This window comes from Meriones unguiculatus, chromosome 1, assembly GCF_030254825.1.
Source record: "Meriones unguiculatus strain TT.TT164.6M chromosome 1, Bangor_MerUng_6.1, whole genome shotgun sequence".
NCBI classification, from domain to species: domain Eukaryota; kingdom Metazoa; phylum Chordata; class Mammalia; order Rodentia; family Muridae; genus Meriones; species Meriones unguiculatus.
Window position 1 is genome coordinate 42,252,091 of NC_083349.1, and position 23,425 is coordinate 42,275,515.

The 23,425-nt window shown below is 46.7% G+C and overlaps 1 protein-coding gene and 1 non-coding gene across 3 annotated transcripts; one reads left to right on the forward strand and one right to left on the reverse strand.

Moving 5' to 3' along the window:
- The first annotated feature begins 2,041 nt into the window (after nt 1-2,041).
- Dmrt2 (doublesex and mab-3 related transcription factor 2) lies at nt 2,042-8,950 on the forward strand. 2 transcript variants are annotated; one of them, XM_060387892.1, is made up of 4 exons: nt 2,042-2,365; nt 3,082-3,660; nt 5,031-5,133; nt 7,457-8,950. In XM_060387892.1, exons 2-4 carry the CDS (start codon nt 3,118-3,120, stop codon nt 8,512-8,514), a joined length of 1,704 nt encoding a protein of 567 aa, XP_060243875.1. In that variant the 5' UTR covers nt 2,042-2,365; nt 3,082-3,117; the 3' UTR covers nt 8,515-8,950. The 2 variants fall into 2 exon arrangements, with proteins under 2 accessions (XP_060243875.1, XP_060243883.1); XM_060387900.1 differs by lacking the exons at nt 2,042-2,365; nt 3,082-3,660; nt 5,031-5,133 and adding an exon at nt 6,808-6,873.
- Nucleotides 8,951-18,909: 9,959 nt separating this feature from the next.
- On the reverse strand, nt 18,910-19,042 carry LOC132651733 (small nucleolar RNA SNORA17). The gene has a single exon (XR_009589312.1). It is a non-coding gene; the product is annotated as a small nucleolar RNA SNORA17 (small nucleolar RNA).
- Nucleotides 19,043-23,425: the final 4,383 nt, after the last annotated feature.

Consider the following 23,425-nt stretch of genomic DNA (forward strand, 5'->3'; position numbering starts at 1 on the left):
TGGCAGGGTAGTAGCGGTGGACTTACGGTTCATTTTGAATGGGGGGGGAGATGCACACAAACAGCCTGGTTGCAAAGTTAGGTTACAAGTATCCTGAGTGGGGTGTGTGTGTGTGTTGAAGAAAACTCAGCATGACTGGACAAAAACAAAGCAAGGGACAGAAGACCTGTCGTGCCTCTCTGCTCCTAATTCCAAGTGATAATGTCTGAAGGGGTGTAGGAGAGCTGGGAAAACAAAAACAGAAACAAAAGCAGCAATAACAAAAAGTAACCAAGAAAACCACGCCAGACCATCGAGAGTATTTCCAGCACAGAGCCGAGGACTCGCTCCTCTCTGTCACTTCAGGGCACAGAAGCTATCCAGGTCCAAGGTTCATGCCCCACTCCCTGGCTTTATCCGAGGACAACGGGTCTCTGAGGACTCCTCGCTTTCATCATGGGAGAAAAAGGAGGTTAGAAAACACGTCTCTACTGTCGTCAAGAACTCAAACGCTCACACCAGGTTTTTTTTTTTTTTTTTTTAAAAGAAAGACAGAAAATAAAGAAAAAGAAGAAGTGTTTTGGTTAGATACGACAGAACACAAAAGGAAAAGCTGATCGGTGTTCCTAGGAGGTGCTGAGGGAGAGGTACCCAAGGCTGGTCCTGTGTGCCTCGGTGAAACTGTCTAAGGAGCCCCCCCCCCCCCCCGAACTGGCCCGGAAGGCCCCCCACAGTGACGCTGAAAAAATCTACGGGGAGCATTCAGAAAGCCACCTCCATGAACGCAGCTGGACATCGCCTCCACTCTGGGGAGAAGCACGCGCCAACGCGGCTCCCGCACCCCACCTAGGAGAAATTTAGCTTTACGAAGGGCCGGACAATACCTGCGTTGCCGGCTGGCGGTCAGTCTTTGTTCTCTTCTAGGCGAGCTTGATTGACTCCGAACTTTCTGACGGGTTCGGGTTAGAGGAAGGTTATAACCAGCTCCAAAGTTTTCTCTCTTCAACAAATATCCACCATCCGTCTGTCGCAGGTCCAGGAAAACGACGGTCCGTTTTCGGATGGGCTTTCTAACAGCTCAGGCAAAGGACTGGATCTAGAGGTGAGCCTAGAAAAAGCATGGATGAGATTTTAAATTCAGCTTAACAGAATGCATCACTGCGTAAGGGACTTCTTTATGTTTCGTGGGAAATATAACTTTGTTTCAAACTTTTTTTTTTTTTTGCGTGCGAAGAGTATTGTGAGAGGGAAGAAAATTAATTTTCTTTATAAACACTTATTCACGCACACCAAAGAAGCAGATTTTAAAAAAGGTTCGTATAAACGCATGCTTAGATTGAAGATATTTTTTTTTGTTTCTAAATTGCTAATGGCGTGGATTATTTCCACTTTCTCCAAAGTGGACCACTAATAACAGGAAAATGTAGGTGAGCTGTGGTCGATCGACACAGCCACCTGCCACGCAAGCTCTGTGAAAGCAAGGAACTGTTTTTTTTTTCTTTCTTTTTTTGCACTTCAGAGTTGTCCACAAAATGCATGTATTTGTAAGACAACTGGGCGTTGCCCTGCAAGGTAAACCTGGACTTGTTCATGCGGAGAGAAAGATGCCCGTGTGTCCCTTTGGAGTGGCCTCCTGCCGCCCTACCGCCGATTGAAGGTTAAATAGCAGAGGTGATAGAAACCAGCGCTAACCCTTCCCATCTCTGCCTCTCAGTTACCTTCTCGAGAACAACCCGACGCGTAAGACTCAGCTGGTTTTCCCTAGTCCGTGAGATGAGCGGCGACTTCGCCGCCGCCACGGCTGCCCGCACCTTCGGGTTCGGCGGTTCTAGAGTGGCAGGGACCCGGCTGCAGCGAAGGGAGGCGGGTGGACTCCGGCGCCGCGGCGCTGGGAGGGAAGCATCCGCTGTGCGGAGGAGGAGGAGGACGCTCGGCCCCGGGGCTTGCTCCGACCAATCGGCGGGCACACCGCCTGACAACTGACCAATCAGAGGCCGCGGAGCTCGGGGTGGGGGTGGGGGCGCGGATAATACTAGGAAGGGGAGCCGAGGCCCGGGGCTGCAGTGAGCGGCACTGCGCCGAAGGCGAGCCGAGTGCGCCCGGCGCGCAGCCCAGGGTCCCAGCGCCACCTTTCCGGGTCCGGTTAGGGCCAGGAGTGGAAAGCGAGCCAGGCCGCGGAGGAGCGAATAGAACTTGGCAGAATTTGGGATGTACGGAGTGAGGCTGCCGAGGACTTGACTCGCCCGCTGCCTCTGTCCCTCCGCGTCACCCAGTGGGCTCCGGGCCTCCCATTTCAGATCGCTCCCGCTGCTTGCGGCTCCCGGGGACAGACCCTAAAGCTGGCTACCTTTTCACTGGGTTGCTAGCCCCGAGCTTCCGAGTCTTGGTGAGTGCTGGGATGTTGCCGCCGCTCGGGAGTCAGGGAGGACGTGGGACCTGAATCGCCGTCCCCTAAGGCCCTCCCTGGCTGTTTCTGGTTGTCTTGCCTTGGAGAGGAAAATCAAGTTCCGTCCACCCCGTGCAGCCCGAGCGCTTCCGCTGCCAGGCCAGCTTCTGCAGCTTTGAGGCTGGGGTCCTTCCTCCCTGTGCGCGCGCGCGGGCCCTCCGACAGCAGCCCGGCGTTGGCTTAGGGGAAGGGGAGGGGTGCGAAGGCCTCTCCAGAGCCTCTGCGGTGGCGTAGGTCAGGGAGGGGCGTTTGAGAAAGGTAGCTGTTCCGTCGACATTTTTATGTGCACCGTGGCCGTGTGAGCTGGCTGTGGAAAAAAAAAAAAAAAAAAAAAAAAAAAAAACACAAACAAACCAGAAAAACAAAAAACCTTGACAAGTGGCTTAGACTGTCGAGTGTGCAGGGTCCCTGGGTGACTTGTCTGGAAAGGCCAGACAGGGCTGCGGCTAAAGGTCAGGTGCACTTGGAATTAAGTAAAAGACAACCTTCGATGTTGGTCCTCTAGACCCGTGTGGCCTGTTCTGTAGGGAGCAGAAGGAAACGGGGTAACTCGGGGAGTGGGGGGGTGGGGAAAGCTGGCCTTGCCGAAGTTCTGGGCCCAGGCTCAGAGAGGGTCCCTGATTGCTGGGTCTTCGGGTCTCTTTCTGTCTCCCTAGCGTGCGGGCAACGGAGCCGAAGAAGAGCCCAGTGCCATGACGGAAGGCCAGGCGCTCCCCGGAGTCGGGGACTGGGAGATCGACGTGGAGAGCCTGGAGCTGGAGGAGGATGGCCGTGGCACTCCGCCGCGGGCCACGCCGCGGGGACCCGGGCCATCGGCGGCCGACGGGGACGGCGAGGAAGACGAGGACGAAGACGAGGAGGAGGACGACGACGCGGAGGACGAGGCTGACGGCGAGGAGGCCGGCGCGTCCCCGGAGGTGGCGGGCCGGCCGGAGCAGCCCGGGGGACCGGCGCCCAGGCCACCCCCGGCGGCCCAGGCGCTGCCAGCCGCCGCCGCCGCCGCCGCGGCCCCCGAGCGCGGTGCCAGCGCGGGGGGCGGCGGCGCCGAGCCGCGCAAGCTGAGCCGCACGCCCAAGTGCGCGCGCTGCCGCAACCACGGCGTGGTGTCCTGCCTCAAGGGCCACAAGCGCTTCTGTCGCTGGCGGGACTGCCAGTGCGCCAACTGCCTGCTGGTGGTAGAGCGCCAGCGCGTCATGGCCGCCCAGGTGGCGCTCAGGAGGCAGCAGGCCACCGAGGTGGGTGCCGTCAGGCCCGGGGTACATGCCCAGCCAGGATTGGGGAGGCCCTTAGCAGCGGGGAGCTGTGACCCTCAGCCTCTGGGTCGCCTGGCAGGAGAGGCGCAGACCCTCTGCCCACGGGGCGAGCCTGTGGGCGTCGCTGCAGAACGTGCTGGGCAAGTCTATCAGAAACCAGAGATGGGGCCTGGGGAGTGATTAGGTCTATTGGGGACACTACGGGAAAAGTCACAAAAAAAATATTTCGGGGAGGGAGGAGGGTGGTTGACAGTGCGGTGCGTACTATCCCTGTGTTAACAGAGCGCACGGAGGATGAATCCAGCCTACGGTGGCTGCTGTCACCCTTGGTACTTGGGCAGAGCCTGATGCCCGTTTTCTGGATGAGACCACAGTGCGGATGGAGTTAGGAGCCCCTCGGCCCAAGGCTGACCCGCCCGGGAATAATCCCAGCGGTCATTGCTCCCTGGTGCGGCTCTCCTGTGAGGAGCCAGCATTTCTCCTTGAGCCGCCTTTGGACCCCGGGGTTTACGTTTAATTGCGTTCCTGCCCTTTTGGTGCTCCGAGGAAGCGATGGAGGCCTCACAGAGCCTCTTCTCAGCCCCGAGGCTAGGCGAGGTTCTGAAACCCTTATTACTGTTACTATTGTCGTTGTAGTTTCAAGGGCTGAGGGTGGGCTCTAGTGCTCCCGCAAGTTTCCACAGGCGCGGGGGAAACTTTCGGCTTGACCTCGCCTGCTGACAGGTGCTGGCCGCTCACGGGATGTGGCCAGCGACTCCAGAGGGAAACCTCCGGATGGGAGAGTGCTCAGGTGGCCCGGGTCCTGGGCTCAGCTTCTTTCCGAGTTAGGGTAGCTCCTCCCCTGCCTTGCTGGGCTTCTTGGTAGCCCACTGGGTTGGGAGCAAACTGGCAAACTGGCAGTGCCCCGAGGGCTCTCAGGTTGGGGTCCTCTTAAGAGTTTCTTTTTCGTCTCGGTACCTCTGCCCCCATCACAAGCCAGATACAATACCCTCAACCTCCGACACCCTATTGTGTCTATGACACCTAGGGGTGAAAGCGCCCCGTCTTTTGGTCTTCAGAGGCTGGTCCTGGGCCCCTTTAGCTTAGTGGATGCACCTTGGGGAGGCAACCGCCCCCCAACACCCTTCTTCCTAGGCCTAAAGTCTCCTTGACTGGATCTCACCTCCTTCTAGATGTCTTCTTGGCTGCGCTGAGATTAAGGGGCGCTCCCATGATTTTTTATTTTTTGGAATAATATCTTTTTTTTATTATTATAAGAGATGACAAAAACATTCATTTTAGATTGGGGAGAGTTCTAGAAGCTTTGCGGACGCCCCTCCCCCCACTCTCAGGATCGTTTCTTGTATTTACAGGACAAGAAGGGGCTTTCGGGGAAACAGAATAATTTCGAGCGGAGAGCAGTATACCAGAGGCAAGTCAGGGCGCCGAGTTTGCTGGCCAAAAGCATTTTAGAAGGTAAAATAACGTCCAGTTGTCCTTTGGCTTTTTAAGCCGAGTTGAGGGGCGCTGATTATTTAGCCGCATGACGCATGTGTTAACCCAGGAACTCCTATCTGGAAAATGCATGTCACCTACTCACAGAGACTTTTGCCACCGTGTTAATATTATCCTCTGACCAGTTAATGTGCTCCCGGGCAGGGACGCGTAAGAACTCAATGTCAAGTGATCCTGGAAGCCACCGATGGAAGAAAAACAATTAAGAGTCCCCTCACTCCCTCCCCCCATCCCCAACTCCCTTAGTTATTGAAGGAGTTTAATGGGCAGAGTAAACCAAGCAAGGAGATCACAGTTCCTGTGACCAAGAGTCACCCCACCTCTAGCCTCAGGTTTCACTCTTTAGCGTTGTACTGTTTTCCTTCTCGGCAGCCTAGATGATCGCTGCATCCTCTGTGAGTGGAGGCTGTAGCGCGGGAGAGGCTTTGAATCACACAAGCCCACTGGGCAGCTGGCAGTCAAATTCTCCCTTTGCCTTCATTTCCCACAAATCCTAGAGACCTATTAATTTTTCTTAAAATAGTGACGATTTTCTAAAGCACTTGGGTTTAGGCATGGCATTTATTTGTTGACTAGCTAAGCAATGCATTGGCTATCACCATTTTCCTTAACATTCTTTACATTTCCTTTACCTTTAGCTAAAGTGAAGTTACATTTACCTTAATCACTGTCACTTTCTATAGTTCAGCTTAAAAAAGAAAGACTTCCTTCCATGAAGTGGGTAGTTGAGGTCTCTCTCTCTCTCTCTCTCTCTCTCTCTCTCCCTTTCTCTCTCTCCCTCTCCCTCTCCCTCCCTCTCCCTCTCCCTCTCTCTCTCTCTCTTTCCCTTCCTTTCTTTTTTTCTTGTGAGGTTTCTGAGTTTAGCTAACCCGGGGTGTTTTCAAGTTTTTGTCTCAGCCTGTGCTGTGCACTTCTGACCTTAGAAAGAGTTCTTGACAATTCAAAGTGAAATTGGTTGCAAAGTGGGTAAACATTTATAACCATAGGGACTGCATTGATAAGTTGAAATTTTGCCAAAGCAAGTTGAGACACTTGAGGTCTCAATGGAAAAGTCAACTCAAGTAAATAACTTTCTGGCAAACACTTAGCCTAGTGGAAACAATAATTTTCAATTTTTATTTTGTTTGTAAATGAGTATAATGGGTTTGTCACTGTGTAAATACAAACACTACACTGGGTCTTTCAGAAAAATCTGTTAGTGGTGAGTGTTTGGGAGTGGTCAAATGCACCCAGAATTCTATTTATGTTATAATAATTTTTGTTTTTGATTTAGTCTTTATTCATGAACTGTGCATGACTTCCTCTGCATCCTAATGAGTGCGTGTTCTGCCCTTTTGGTATTTGGCCAACATGAATGAACTTCGGGAGTGGGGAAGGAAGGCTTGAGAGCTGTTATTTTCAGGGTAGCTGGGGATGTCTTTCCCTCCCCCGCGCTGTTTTGCCTTGCTTGGTTTGCTCTAGGGGTTCAGGGTAAGCCTGGCGACATTGTTAGCTGCACAGTGTGTTCGGACTAGTTAACAGATCTTTGTAGTTTTTCTCTGCTTTTCTGTATCTTCAAGTCTTTCCTTCTTTTTCTCCTTACTAATCTTCCTTAACCTTCTCTTTCTTTTTTTCCTAGCTCTCCTTGGACTATTCCACAGCTGTAACAATGTGTACATAATGAGACATCTTTAGAAAATAAAAATGTGACATCAGCTGTAGGTATAGATATCTTTTATAATAATCCAAAAAAAGATGATATGGGCAATGAAACATTATTAAAATAAGGTGGACAGATTCGTCTCTCGCTGTCTATGGATCTGGGAAGAATATTAAAATCTCAGTCAACACGGTCCACTTGCTGAGGCAAGCAGGCCTACCTATACAAACAAAAACAACGGCCTCCAGAAGCTGCCGTGTGGGCCCCTTCCTCAAAGAGAAACCACACTGAGTCAAGCCTATACTTTTGTTTTCTTTTTTCTTTCTTTCTTTCTTTTTTCTTTTCTTTTCTTTTTTTTTTTTCAAGACAGGGTTTTTCTGTATGTAGCCCTGGCTGTCCTGGATGTAGTCCAGGCTGACCTTGAACTCGAAGAGATGCACCTGCCTCTGCCTCCCAAGTGCTGGGATTAAAGGGGTGTGCCACCACTCCCGGCTACTTTTGCTTTCTATTTTATAATATCCGTGATATGAAATTGTAACTGGCTCTCCTGTGTTCTGTCATGATGATACTTTTGCCTTCTGGTTTTTCCAGCTTTTTCCGGTCAGGATGTTAATCTGCTTTCCTCACAACCCTTGCTTATTTTAGGCTATCGCCCAATAACGGCGGAGACTTACCTAGGAGGGACTCTTCCTCTACCTCCACCTGTTAGTGACAGAATGAGGAAGAGAAGAGCCTTTGCTGACAAAGAGTTGGAGAACATCATGCTGGAGAGAGAATATAAAGAGAGGGAGATGTTGGAAACCTCCCAAGCTGCTGCCTTGTTCCTGCCCAACCGTATCGTGCCTGGACCTGAATACAGCTCCTACAAAAGTGCCTACAGCCCCACCGCAGGGGAGCCGCCGAGCAAGGACTTCTGTAACTTTTTACCAACCTGCCTTGATCTCACCATGCAGTATTCAGGGTCTGGGAATATGGAACTGATTTCTTCTAATGTCAGCGTGGCCACAACTTACAGACAATATCCCCTGTCCTCGAGATTTTTAGTTTGGCCCAAGTGTGGTCCCACTAGTGACACCCTTCTCTACCAGCAGTACCTGTTAAACACCACCACTTCCGTGCAAGCCCTGAAGCCTGGGGTCAGCTGGGACTTGAAGGGAACCCGAGTTCAGGACGGGCTTAATGCAGAACGTGACATGATGCCACCGAAACTGGAAGGCTCCCTGGTGCCCCCTCATCTACCCGAGGTCTCATCCTCAAGAACTGACCTCCAGGCTCACCAGGTCGTCCCAGAGAGGTCTGCCTTCTCCTCACCGGGGCGGAATTTCTCTCCCATTGTTGATATGGACTGCCTGGCAGCTCAAGGGCACGTCTTAACCAAGATCAGTAAAGAAAACACCAGGCACCCTCTGCCACTTAAACATAATCCATTCCACTCAGTATTCCAGCAGACGCTCAACGACAAACCAGGCCCTGAGTTGAAAACACCATTTGTCAAAGAAGCCTTTGAGGAGACCCCAAAGAAACACAGGGAGTGTTTGGTCAAGGAGAACCAGAAGTACACATTTACAATAGACAGATGCGCCAAAGACCTCTTCGTAGCCAAACAAGTTGGAACGAAACTCTCAGCAAACGAGCCGCTGTCATTTTCTGTTGAATCTATTCTTAAGAGGCCGTCATCTGCCATCACTCATGTCTCTCAGTGAAAGGCTGCTTAGATGGAAAGCTGGATTTTCTCCTGTCTCAGAGGGTTCTTTGCAGATGCCTTTTCGGGTTTTAAAGTTAAGATGTTTGTATAAGGAAATTTTTAATGAAAATGATGATTCCAAAAACCCTATCTATTTCCTTTGCATGTATCTTTTCTTATCACATGAGTATATTTAAAAGATGAAAACTGCTTACTATGCAAATTGTAAGGTTCTATGCTTTACACAGCACTCCAAAAAGCAATAAAAAGAACAACATTTTCTAAAGACCCACTATTTGTTGAAGCAGACAGCTGTCTCTGTCTAGATGAAAAAGCTTGTGTCTTAGAAATGCATTCTTTATTTTTCTGGGGGGGGTTATGTACTTTCAAGCACTCTTAATGGTTCTTGTCTCAAGAGAATGCCTATAAGCTTATAATGCTTTTGTTTGTATTGTTTTAAATTTGCTGGTAGTGTGAGGAAAATTCAGGGCCTCACACATGCTGGGTGCATGTTCATTCTCCAAACTATATTTCTGTTGCTTCTTAAATGATATATAAATATATGACATAGATGATATATAATATATATTGAAGCATATCAATATCAATTTAACTTTTCAAGATGTAGGCAAAGTGAGCTTGAGGAGAGGGTTGGGACTATTTGCATATTTGTGGAACTTTAATTCCATGTAGTTTGGCAAAGTTTAAGTAACTAAAAAGGAAATCAGGCGCAACAAGATTATATATTTTTGATAATGTGTTTGGAGAGGGATGAATGTGAACTCCTGAGCCCGTTTCCTCCTTAGGTCAGGCTCTGTGTATTAAGCCTTAAGCCTCCTTTCTAGGAAATGGACATACCTTTGAACATTTCCAGTTGTTCTGAACACACTGTGTCTTTAACTTGCTGGAGGTCACAAATAAGTTCCCCTTACCGGGTACAGTCCATCTAGCCCACAGTGGTGCCAGATCCCCCTTGGCTCTAGTTCACTCTTCCTGAGGGATTGGTGTCAACAGTCATTTAGATGTAGGCCCTGTCAACTCTCAGCTGGTCCCTAACTACCGGTTTACACCTCTCACGCTGCACCTGTGTCAAAGGCTGTCCGTGTCATTTTCTTCTGAGATTAAAAACATCTACTATTCAGATATCATCAACAGACACTTGCTGAAGCCTGTTTACCACAGCATGCAGGCTGCGTCTCTCCCGTGCCATTCGTAAATTCCTTGTTACCCTCTTGTTTTGCTTAACAGATTATTAAGTGTTGTCTCAGAAGTTTGATAAATCCAGTGTGGGACGTTTGTGAAGATACTGATCTTACCTGCTCAGTGTGCACAGAGCCTGGGGTGCTTACTACAGGAACCAGGCTGTTCCTGTAATCTCAGCCCCAGGAGGTGGGGGCAGGAGGACCGGAAGTTCAAGGTCATCCTTCGCTACATATCAGCTGTGAAGGCAATCTGCAGCTCATGATACCCTTTGTTACACATCTGTAATCCCAACACTTGGAGGTTGGAGGGTGGTGATGGTGAGAGGAGGATAGTGTGTTCGAAGCCTTCCTGGGCTACATAGCAAGACCCTGTCTAAAAAAAAATAACACACACACACACACACACACAGCAAAGCCTACCACACACACACACACACACACACACACACACACACACAGCAAAGCCTACCAGATAAACACAGCATCCTCACTGCACTTGTGGACCTACAATCAAGTTCAAGTTTTAGAGCTAATAAGATGGCCTAGTGGGTAATGTCATCTCACTACAGAAGACAAGGATTCAGATATTTCACCTAAAGGGCTGCCATGGGGCAAATATGACTATCAAGACCATTTTGGGGCTTGTGGAAAGTGACATGAGTTTCAACAGCGTAAAGGGTTTCTCGCTTGCTCTTGAAAACACTTAAAAACGATTGGAAATATTTGTGCTACTGATTATTAGCCCATGCAAACCTCCAGAGATTCTCAGGGTTGCTGCTTAAAATTAGCATCAGTTTCAAAAACCCAAGCCCAAACTTAGGTTGATTTTCAGTTTGTACTTGTAAAATAATACTTGGTTTTGTTGAGTCAAATTTACTTACTGTTACTCTTGCAAAAGCCAGAGCAAATGGAAGCCTGCCAGTGACACAGAACTGAAAGCAGGCAGAAATTTCAATAGCTGTTGAGGATTATCATTAAGTGGAAAAGGTGTTTTCCAGCCAAGTCTGCCCCCGTGTTAGGACTGCCTTCAGTCACCTGGGCTTTATTGGCACAGACGCTCATTTTTGTTTCCCTATTGACAGTTTGCCTTTTGTAAAAGCCTTAAGTGTAAACTGAACACTAGACTCCACTTCAGTATCAACTCATTAGAAACAAACTGTACTAAAACGTCTCAGTGAAAGGGGGTTCTTAATCCAGAGATGGATTTGTTCTCCCCTCCCGACTTCTACCAGAAACCCCTCCAAGGTCTCCTGCAGAGCAGGCTGTAGAGCAGAGAATAACCTTGAACCTCTAAGCCTTCTGCTTCCATGTCCTGAAAGCTGGCATCACAGGCATGTGCTACCATGCCTGGGTTTACACGGTACCTGGGATGGAATGCAGGGCTTCAGGCACCTTAGGTGAGCCCTCTACCGACTTCGGGAACTCGTAATTTTGAGGACTCATATTTGTCAATTATTTTCCCTTTTGTGTCCAATGACTATATTGGGACATCTTTGTCCTGTCTCTGGATCATTTTAATCCTATTAAGTGAATCCAGTTGTCTTGGCTATTAGTGGTTTTTCTCACAATGCGAGTGACTGGAATTTTATTGTCCTTGAATGTTTATGAGGGTGAGTACTTTTCCTGGCAAATTTATTAGCTCTGCTGTAATGATGAGTTCTTAGAATTTCAACCTACCAAATCTACCGTCAGCCACGTAATCAGAGCTTTGTTCTTGGCTGGCTGTTTGCTTTTTAAAATCACTGTGTTTCCCTGAAAGCTTCCAGTCTTCAAAGAACTGTTTTTGACATACAAAGCCGAACTCCCGATTCACTTTGATCACTTTCTATGCTCAAGGTAATGGATAGATTTGGCTTGAATCACTTCTTGAGAACTTAGTGGCTAATAAAACACTCGCCCTTTCTCTCAGCTTAACTCACAATACAATAATGCAGTTTTAATGAGTCGTTTTCCTTCCATGTCAATTGATCAAGTGTTATTTTTTGCTCTATTTGCAGTTTTCAAAAGCTGACAACAGTGTTTCTCAAACTTTAATGGATGGTTGAATTCCCTGGACCCTTGATCCCACTGGTCTGGGTGGGCCTATGGTTTCTAGCAAGTTCCCAGATGTTAATACTACTGGCTTCAGACCACGGTTCTAGTAGCAAACAATTGCATTTCCATTCCTTTAATGCACATTTAATACAATGTGCTGTGGATTGGATAATAATGCAATGGTAATATTATTAGCATGAATAATTCCATATACACTAACACTGAAGAACAGTTCCCTTTCTGCTAACCCTTTGGTGGCTAGAGTAGGTTAAGATCCAGGCAAAGGTCGCAAAAACTGCATTCATCTCTTCTGAGGTTGGTGCCCCTGATGGTCTAACTGATTCCCAGCGGTTTCACCTCTTGACATTCTCACCGGCTTAACACCACCACAATGACTGTGTTCCCGGCATGTGATGCTTTGACTGACACACTCAGACCATATCTAAGCCAGAGCACTGTGTGTATATCTTTCTGAGAGGCGCCTTGCTACTTGTGTGGGTATAGATACCCTTCTGTCTTCACTCGGGTCCCACCAGTGTATTTACCCACCTCTTATCTTTGGAAACTGAATGTTCTCAGTTAGACATCCCTCTCCCACTATACCTCCCTCAGCAGGTGCAGGGTTTCCACTCAACACTGTTGTCACCCGTAGAGGTTCTGATATCTGTTATGTGCTTTTCACTGTGTGTCTGGCTGTGTTATCAGTCATCTGAACCTAAAAGCTAAATTCCAATTGTGTAAGGAAAGGCTGCAACTTGTATTAAGAAATGTTCCAGAATTCCTTAAGCAAAGTCTCCGAGGTGCTAAAGGGAAAAGAAGTGGCTGAAGGTCAAGATGAAGAAATAAGAATCTGCAATTCCCCATAGGATAATAAAGACATCACTTAATGTCAAGGCTGTGTTTTCAATTGAGACAAGAGTTATTACAGCCCACCAGATTTCATGAATTTTGGATCCACTTCTTTATTTCTATTCTAGGTTTACTGCTTCAGCTAATTTCCACAACTGGGGCCCAGTTCACGGAATTAATAGTTTCTGAAGCGGCTGGACTCTGTATTATATAAACTTGGGCCAGTGGCACCCACTTAGACTTCTTTTTATGGTTATATTAAGCTTTTATCGTGTTTCACCTGCTTCACTCTTTTGGCTTCAAACTTGTTTGGTTTGAGTACATTTAGAACATGCTAGACAGAGACACCTGGAAATGGGTTGGCAAGATGTAGTGGCAAATAAGAGTAAGTACACGCACTCAGAGCCTTCTAATTCAGAAAGCACATTTGCATTTATTATCTCTAGCATACGACTAGAAAGGAACATTTTTGTTGGCCGTGAGAAGCCTTTCAGCCTAACAGGCATTTCTTAGCTGGGGGACTAAGCATGTTATTTATGATATTTGATGAACCTAAAAATGAGCCCCAGGATCAAGCAGGCCTGGGGTGGAAAGCATGTCCCCCACCAGTCAAGGTACAAGACAAAGGCCTAGCATTGGCGATAAGACCATTTTTACCTGCTTTATCACAGGTTTTTGTTACGTTGGAGAACAGAACTTATATCTGGCAGGCTAAAGAAGACTCCTCATGCTGCACTCCCCAGTGACGCAGACCACCCACCTAGAAACACCTGCCCTACCACACCTGCCCAGGCGCTGCAAGCAGGTTGGCTCTTGATAGGAAGCAGAGGACTGGGATGAGGTCCCCAAGCTCTTTTCCTACCTAAGACCCATCAATCTGGTCAGTTATTCTCCTTTAAATCTCCGACTTAACATGCATAAACTTATTATTTTCCTTGTTTTGAATTGAGGCCAATCCAAAGACCATATATGTTTACATTTAATGACTGTAATCAAAATTTAAGTCATTGCTGAAGATAAGCAAGGGAGAAGGATCTCTTCAGATTTGCTAATTGGGTTGAAAATTATGTATATTGTTATTTTTACAGTAAAAGAGAAAATTGGAGAAGTGACTTCATCTATTCTAGTTAGAATTAGCACAGTTAAGACATCATGCTGGCAAGCGCTGAGGTACCATACAACCATGTGGTCACTGCTTGCTCTATCTATCTATCTATCTATCTATCTATCTATCTATCTATCTATCTATCTATTTTTGAGGCAGGTTTCTCTGTGAAGCCTTGGCTGTCCTGGACTCACTTTGTAGACCAGGCCGGCCTTGAACTCACAGAGGTCCCCCTGCCCCTGCCTCCAGAGTGCTGGGATTACAGACGTGTGTCACGGCACCCAGCTACAGTAGCATGGGCTACTATGGGAGGAAGGTTTCTGCCCTCCAAGCCATCCTCAGATTGTTTACGCAGGACATTATCATGAGAAGGTACCTGAGACATTGTGAAGCTGTGGGACCAAACTAATGCATTTACTCTTAGATACAGCTATTACAGGGAAACCAGCAAGGGGCACGGGCAAGCTGTATCTCAACCTAGCAGGCACTTAAATGAAGCCTTTCAGGAGAAAGGGTTTCATAATTGATAATAATGAAGCTGTGGAGGTTTGCAGCTGTTTGAATAGCTAGTTTTAAAAACACTGAGCAATTTATCATTAGCAATTTTGGGGAAGCTCTTCTGTTTCTTGACTCCCAGATCCTCTTGTCTTCACCCATAGTTTAGTTGGCAGATGAAAGGATAAACACTGCTTCTCAAAGTTGTACAGGATATTTTTTGGGAGGTGTGGCTGCTGTTGAAGGTTGGTTGAACTAGTCTAAAACTCTTGCTCAAAGAGCAAGGGTTTTGGATATTTTTATTTATTTTTTTTTAAATTTTGAGATGCTGTCTCACTATGTAACCCTGGCTGTCCTGGAATTCTCTATGTAGACCAGGCTGGCTTTAAATTCAGATGAGATCCACCTGCTTCTGCCTTCTAAGTGCTGGGGTTATAGGTGTACATCCTTAAGCCTGGCTCAGAGGGCAAATCTTATGTTAGATATTAAAAACAACTTTCACCCAGTTATGAAGCAATTTGTTGAAAGAGAGTTAACTTCATTTTAGTTTTATGTGAAACTGATCTGAGAGTCATAGGGGACCGCAAAGCTCAAAAGGGAACAAGAATAAGTCAGGATTGGAAGCAATTGCTAATGCAAACTTGGATTCCATTTAGAATATCCAGATCAAAGGAAATGCTAGCTACAACTCTTCCCTTGCATCAGATCAGATATGGAAGTGTGTAACAAGATTTGAGCATTGCATGCTGAATGTAGTCACTGATGGGTTTGGCAATGAGGGTGCTGACAGGACTTCCAGATTTTGTCTAATCATGAAGTTTGGGATGTTTGCAGATGTGGCCTTGAGCAGAGATATCTCAAGGGGAAAAGTTTATTTCATGTAGAGGAAATGTTGTCATCTTGAGAGGGGGATTTAAGTTCCCTTGGAGTCTCCAGAAGAAAGTAGATTGGCTAAGAAGAGGACGTGGAGGGGTCAGGGAGGCACGATGAAAGGCTGACTGGCTCCCAGTTTGGCTGGTCCGTATTGGAGGAACAAGGGGGAGACCCCTGCACTATGCGCTAGACTATACCAAAAAGCTGAGGCTGCACACCCTGGCACACAGTCAGCCTGGAGAAGAGTTAGCTGAGGCCAGCAGTGGCCGTTCAAACTACCACACTGGGGAAGTTCAGGCAGGAGGATTGCTATGAGTTTTAGGCCAGCCTGGGCTACAGAGTAAGACATTTTCTGACACACAAAAAAGTGTGCATTGAATAAGAATTATCTCCATTTTCTGGTGATTCGTGATTTTTTTTTTGATAACATTCCATGAGAAGGGTTAGATGATTAACAATGTTCAGAATTTTCTAGAATAAGTTAAAAAATTTAAGTCTTTAAATAGAGCATTTTCTCTCCATATTAACATTTAATATTAATATTTAAGATAAATGATGTTTTGAAATTCTTACATATAGTCAAGCAAATTAACATTATACTCTGATATAGATTTACACATATGTGAAATCTAACACCATATCAAATACATAAAAATAGAGACTACATAGGTCAGTTCAGGGAGTAGAGAATTAAAGCATGTAAAATAAGATGAAAAAGTGAAAGTGCAAAAGCACAGTCTACAAACTCTGGCTAATAATACTCCTTTGAATATTAGAAATTTGCTGGGAGTAGTTTTAGGTGCTTTTACCATAAAATTTATTCCATCATTACCATTTAGAAGAGGGCATAAAGAAACCACCCACTTAAGCTTGGAAGTCATAGCAATGGGTGAAAAGTAGGTTCTCGGATTGTAGGAGCCTTGGAGGAGGAAGTGACAAAGTACCCAAAAAGGAAGAAACAAAGGAAATGCTAAAAAGGGCTGTGACCACTGGCGACCAACTGCGCCCTGCGCATGCCCAAGGACAAGGCCGTTAAGAACGTCGTCATTTGGAACACTGTGGAGGCCGCTGCTGTCAGGGACATATCAGAAGCAAATGTCGTCCACGCTTATGTCCTTCCCAAGCTCTCTGTCACGCTGCGTTACTGTATGAGCTACGCCAGTCATAGCAAGGTGGTCAGGAATCAATCTCGTGAAGCCCAGAAGGACCCAACACCCCCACCACAGTTTAGACTGGCTGGAGCTGAAACTCGACCTCCACCAAAGCCCATGTAAAGACAGGAGGTTTTGGTGACAGAAGGACAGTAGAAACAAACACTTTGGACAAATAAAAGGGAAGTTATTCTAAAAAAAAAAAAAAAAAGATTGCAAGTCATGCATCACTGTGAAAAAGAACCTTGTCTGCTGCGTGCATGTGTAACCCCCCCTTCAACCCCTGGGATGTCATACATAGGTATGACATTGGTTTGCTTGAGAATAAAAGTAATTTTATCTATAGATTCTTAGGATTGATTAGACTAAGATAATTTTTAAAACACTGTTTATTGTTTCTTTGTGAATTTCACAGTCCCACTCATTTCCCCCTCCCCTCAAACCTGCTCTCCACCCTTGCAACCTCCCCCCACAACCAAAAGAGGAAAAACCATTTGCTTGTGGAAGCTGTAGTGTGTTTGTAGTATTCCCCTTTGTCCACACCGTCTTCGCTTGCAAATGCTCATTGCAATGACTTGTTGGTTTGATACCAGGCCTCTGAGTTCTGCCACTCTATTAATACTGGCACTTCACTGGTGACGGGGGGGGGGGGGGGTCGTCTGAAGCTTTTGATGCTAATTACTGGCCCTCAAGATCTGATTGCTGCCTGGATAATCCCACCCTTGTTGAGTAAACCTGCCTAAGACATTATACCTGATGGTTTGATTAAGGGCCTAAAACCTGGGCAGGGCAGAATTGGGCAGGTGTGGCTAACGTTCCCAAGCTTTTGGGGAACAGGAGAACCATGCAAGGGAAACATACAGACAAGGGGGGGGAGGGGAGAGGAGGAAGGAGGACACCATGATGGGATAATGTGGAGAAGAAACCACTTAGGCTGAAAGGAAAGTACTCCAAGGGTTAAGTGGCTAGAGAAACCACCAAGATGAAAACTATGAACAAGTATTTATAAGAGTATGGACGGAAGGTAGCCCAGATAAGGATGGTTAAGGTGGATGGCATTGGATGGGGGCTGGGAAGTGGGTGTCGAGGTTATTGAGATAGCATAGGTTGAATTACCTTCCCAGCCCAAGGTGTTTTAAGGCAATTATAAAATACAGCAGGTCTCTGTGGCTTTATTGATTGTGATAGCAGGTTAAATAATACTGCCGCAATAATTATAGGGCTAGCAATAAATAACACATAGGCCAACACCCACCTTTTAATTTGTAGCAGCACACTGGGACCCCTCTCTGATATCCAATTGTTGATCTGTGTCATGGAGATCCTGTAGTTAGTAGCTCATTGATGGGCAAGATGTTGGGGTGGCCAATTCAAAGCCCTGGATCTGGTCCTGAGGGGTAGCAAAGCTGGCCAGCCCAAAGGCTCTCCTGCTCTCAAGCTGCTGGTGCCAGCTTACCAGCAAATTCTGCAACCAGGGCCAGCTCTACCCTGCTGCCCAGGTGATGTACAGGGCTTGCTCTCCTGAGTGCTGTTGTAGGTGGCATGGGGTGAGGGTGAGGGATGGCATCTCTTCCTCATCCATGCTGCCTCAGGGCAGATACATTTCAGGGCCAGCTTTATTGCTCATACCCTCGGGCTGGCTCACCCAACCCCCTACCATCAAGGTCAGGTCTACTGTGCTGCGCAGGTGAGCTGCAGGGACTGATCTCCTGAGAACTGCAGCAGGTGAGGGACAGGGCCAGATCTCCTGCTCTCGTGACCCTAGGGCCGACTCTCCTGCCTGACTCAGGTAGTGAGGGGCAAAGGGGAGGGGAAGGAGGGTATCTCTCCCTTGTCCACCTCACCACACAGGAGACAAGTGGTAAGGTCAGCCCTCCCATTCTCATGTCCTCAGGGCCAGTTCACTCACAACTCTGGCAATGTGTGGGGCCACTTTCCCAAGTACTACAGCTTGGTAGGGGGAGGGGGAGCTTTCCTGCTCTCCTGTCTCCAGGGCCAGCTCTCCCATGATGCCCAGATGAGGGGTGGAGCCAGTGCAGCACTGTCCTCTGACATGAACACATCCTCCAGCGTCAGCCCAGCCCAGGACATCTGCCTGGTCTTTGGTGGTAACAGAATTCTGCTTCAGTAGAACCACAGACCCAGATGTGGTCCCTGCTGGCAGCATGGGCTAGGACCCCACCAAGGTGCCACCTAGGGGCTGCTCACATCCAGCTGTTCATTCCTACCCCTGAGTCTCCAGTTCTGCCTCTCTTCGTTGTGCCTACATCCTTCCACTTCTCTTTCTCTTTCATTTATTCTCTTAGTGGTGCCTGGGCTCTCTGAGGGCCAGGGTCATCTCAGAAATGGTCTCGGGAGTGCTGCACTCCGCTTGTGCATTATGACACCAAGCAGGGGTCATTCTGGGTAGGGTCTGTCCCACCCCCTTCCCCCCAGACCCGCTCTGTGTTGGACTGGTGGTCATCTGAGGCTAACTCTCTGTCTAGGCCCCATGGTGCTGGTTTGGTGGTTGTCTTGGCTCATTCCTTGCCTGGCCCACCCAAGTGGCCTGTTTTGAGGGTGGTCTATCTTGGGCTTGCTCCTGCCTAGGGCCTGCAGTCCTAGGTTGGGGTTCTTCTAGTCTTTGGCTTGCTTCCCATCCTGAGAGCCTGTCTGGGCCTGCCTGGTGCCAGACTGGTGGTCATCTCTGGCTGTTTTAGTTAGGGAATGTTAGGCTACTAACCATTCAGAGAGGTTCATGGGTCAGAACGCTGAGTGTACACAGTCTCTCTTCTCTTCTGCCACCTGCTGACCTACGTGTGACACAGCAGCCACACCTGCAAAGCCTCTAGAGGCAGGCTAAAATCATTTTAAAATACGATTAATAAACACTGAATTCTGAAAATGGTTCTCTTAATAGCTGATCAATTTTGATTGAAAAAAAAATCAGATTTGAGCTGGGCGTGGTGGTGTGTGCCTGTAATCTCAGCACTTGGGGAGGCAGAGGCAGGTGGATTTCTGTGAGTTAGAGGCTACTCTAGTCTACAAAGAGGGTCCAGGACAGCCAAGGCTACACAGAGAAACCTTGTCTCAAAACAACAACAACAACAACAAAAATCAGATTTATTATGGTTTAAGTCAATATAGATTGAACTGATATTTCTTAAGGTAAAATTTGAGTCAATTCAAATTATGATAAAAGTATAATAAAGTTAACCTTTGTGTTTTTTTTTTTTTTCAGTTTAGGTCAAATCTGTAAGTCTGATTCTTTATATTTGTTGTTTAGCTCCACAAATACTTATTAAGCACCTTTTGTAAGCTGGGCAATGTTGGGCTATGAAAAAAATTCAACAGTTAGGATATGGATTTTAAAAATGTACAATCTGGGGCCTGGTGAGATAGCTTCAATGAGAAAGTATTTGTCCCACAGGCATGAAGGCCTGAGTTGAATCTCTAGCACCCATGGCAAAAGCCAAGTGTTGTAGTTCGTGCTTCTAAACCCAGCACTGGGAAGATGGACACAGGCAGATCCCGGAAGCCCATTGGCCAGTCAGCCTAGCCTAATTGGAGAGTTTCAGGACCCACTGAGAGACCTTGCCTCAAAAAACAAGACTCATGAGGAATGATGGAGGAGGTTTCCTCGGCCTTGCACGCACACTTGGGCTCCCTAATCCTCAAACAAAAATGTGCTGTCAGGATGTTTAGCATACCACATGGGATATTTTTCTTCCCACATATTTTCTGAACACAGGCAACCATTTTTTCTCTACACCCGACTTGACCACAGTCCATGATTATTTACTGTTACTTCAGGCACGGATTGCTTGGGCTGGACCCAGCTTTCTTCTCCTTCCCTCCGCACATTTTATTATTATCAGGGCTTTAAAAATAAGATGTGTAGATTTAGGAGTTTCATATGGGGAAGTAGTGGGTTTTGCCTCAGTTTCCCCAAATTGTGACGATAGTCCAGGATGGCTATTATAACTATAAAACCAATCTGTTTTTTAGAAGTATGCGCGCATGTGTGTGTGTGTGTGCGTGTGCGTGTTTACGTGTGAATACCATAGCGTACATGGGAGGTCTAAGGACACAGAGAACAACCTATGTCAGTCCTCTCTTCCCACCTTATTTGAGACAAGATCTCTTGTTGTTCACTGTTGCACATACCAGGATACTGGTCCTCAGCTTCTGGGGGGGGTGGAGGGGGGGGGAAGCATCTCCTCTCTCTGCCTTTACCCACGGAGCCATCTCCCAGCTCACAGTGGTACTTCAACATCTAGAGTAAAGCCATTGGGCACCCAGGCCAGTCCGCACACCAGAAGGCATCAAAAACTTGCTGTTAATGATCGTTTTATATGAAGTATTTGCGAAGTCCCAGTGGAAAACAGCTCCAAGCCCTTAGCCTGGTGGTCTGAGGTAACAGGTGGAAGGCTCAAGGCAGGCAGAGAGTAGTCGGGGGATAAGCAACAGAGCTGCGTGACTTCTAAAATTCAGTTCAGTCCAGTGAACAGAGTTATAAAATGTTTTTAAATTTCATGTGCATGTTTGTTTTGCCTACATGGATGATATCAGAACACCCTGTATGTACAGTGCCCACAGAGGCCAGAAGAGGGCATCTGATCCCTTGGAACTGGAGTAACAGCTGTTAGCTCTCATGTGGGTGCCAGGAATGCAAACCCAGACCTCTTGAAGAGCAGCCAGTGCTCCTAACTGCTGAGCCATCTCATGAACCCACAGTTCAATGAATATTTACTGAGGACATTTGTGTACCATATATGTGTAATTTAAAAAAAAAATTTATTTATTTTTTTTCAGTTTTTCAAGACAGAGTTCCTCTTTGTAGTAGCCCTCGTTGTCCAGGAACTCATTCTTCAGACCAGGCTGGCCTCAAACAGAGATTGCCTGCCTCCTGCTTCCCAAGTGTTGGGATTAATGGTGTGCACCATCATGCCTGGCTGATTTTATTTCTTTGAAGTAGAAAAAAAAAGAATCAAAAGTTAACTCCGGTCCTTTAAAAGACAAACAAACAACCCACAGGATTAATTTAAAGGAGACCAGAACAGGGAATGTGAAATCTCAACATTCAGCAGGTTTCCCAGGTACAAGGATATAGAAAGGTAGCTCAACTCAGATCTATCCACCTTGCTTTCTTATTATTCCCAAAGCTGCTCATTGCCTCTTCATGTCTGTCCTGGCCGTGTGCCCAGGTAGAAGGCGATCCGTCCTAGGCTAGTTTGCATTTGCATCAAGGTGTGGCCGGTGAAGTGCAGGTGGCCAGCTGTCCAGGGGACTCCAGGAAAACCTCTCTCAAGAGACCCAAACAGAGAGGATAAACGCATGTGGCGTTTTTCTTTTCTACTTACTTCTTTCTGAAATTTGGACCTCTGCCGGCACCTTCTGACCTGGAGGTTGGCAGCTATGGTTAAAAAAGGCTGGAATGGGAAACCCAAAGGATGCTGAATGCCTGTGTACTTTGAGGATCTGAAAAAACAATCGTCTCTGGACTGTGTCCCCCATTTCACATTCTTGCTTTGCAGGAGATAAGTAACTGTTTACACAATAAGCCACAGTCATAGGTGCTGGTTACAAGCAGCTGACTAATAACAGAGGGAATTCTACTGATTGTATTCACCTTTCTTGTGGTTCCCCAGTGACTCCTCTGCATTCTTCCTGCCCTTGAAGTTTCCACATTTTCTCTGTGTGCCTCTGTGTACATCTTTTGGCTTCTGTTTCTACAACTATCACCTGATGCTCTACAGTCTTCATTCAAATCTAAGGGTGAGCTCTAATGAATGCAATTTAATCCCTGCTGTTTGTTTGTGCTAAGACTTACTACAGGGAGACTTTTCAAGTACCTGACCCAGGATTAAGCTTTTTTGCCCACGCTGATGCATGAATTTCCTTCCAACTCTTTCCTTTTCACTTACTGGTAGTAATGTTACCAGGAGAAGCATCTGGCTCTAAGAGAAAATCAACCCTGTCACCACAGAACTGTTGCTCTTGTCATCTAAAATTTAAATATTATAACAAATATATGTTTATTATAAAATACATCACATGTAGGTAGAAATGCTTTGTAATAAAGACACAAGCCTTTTTTTCCCCCTAGATTTTAAATTATTTTATGAAAGGTGAATATTATTCCACCAGAGAACTCCTAGAGCTGATAAACAGCTTCAGCCAAGTGGCTGGATACAAGATGAATTAAAAAAAAGAATCAGTAACCATTCTGAACACGAACAACAAACAGGCTAAGATAGAAATTACGGAACCTACACCTTTCACAATAACCACAAATAATATAAAGTATCTTGGTGTAACTTTAACCAAGCCATTGAAAAACCTGTATGACAAGAACGTCAAGTCTCTGAAGAAAGAAACTGAAGAAGATATCAGAAGATGGAAAGATCTCCCATGCTCCTGGATCAGTAAGATTAACATAGTGAAAATGGCCATCATACCAAAAGCAATCTACAGATTCAATGCAATTCCCATCAAAATACCAATACAGTTCTTTACAGACCTTGAAAGAACAATTCTAAACTTCATATGGAAAAACAAAAAACCCAGAATAGCTAAAATAGTCCTATACAATAAGGGAATTTCTGGAGGTATCTCCATCCCTGACTTCAAGCTGTACTACAGAGCAGCAGTAATAAAAACTGCACAGTACTGGCATAGAAGTTAACTGGTTGATCAACGGAACCAAATTGAAGACTTAGAAATAAACCTTTATTTATTTTTTATTTTTTCCAGACAGGAGCCTGTCAGAATTGTCTTCTGAGAGGTTCTGCCCAACGGTGCCTCAAAACAGGTGTTAAGACTCATAGCCAAACATTGGGCAATGTGTAGGGAGTCTTGGGGAATAGTGGGAGGAAAGAGAAAAGGACCTAGAAGTGACAGGAGCTCCACTAGAAAAACAACAGAGCCAACTAACCAGGGCCCAGAGGGGTTTGCTGAGACTGACGCATCAACCAAGGACCATGCATGAATTGGACCTAGGCCCCCTACAAAGATGTAGCAGATGGGCAGCTTAGGCTTCAACTGGGTATTCTGGTGAGGGAAGTGGGGATTGTATCCTACAGGGACTCGCTTGCTAGCTTTTAGATCACTTTCCTCTGGAAGTACTGCTTTGACAGGCCACAGGGGAAGAGGACACCTTCTGTCTTGATGCAACTTGATGAGCTGGGGTGGATAGGAAGGGAAAAGGGAAGGAGAGAGGGGAGGGAAAAAGGGTGGGAC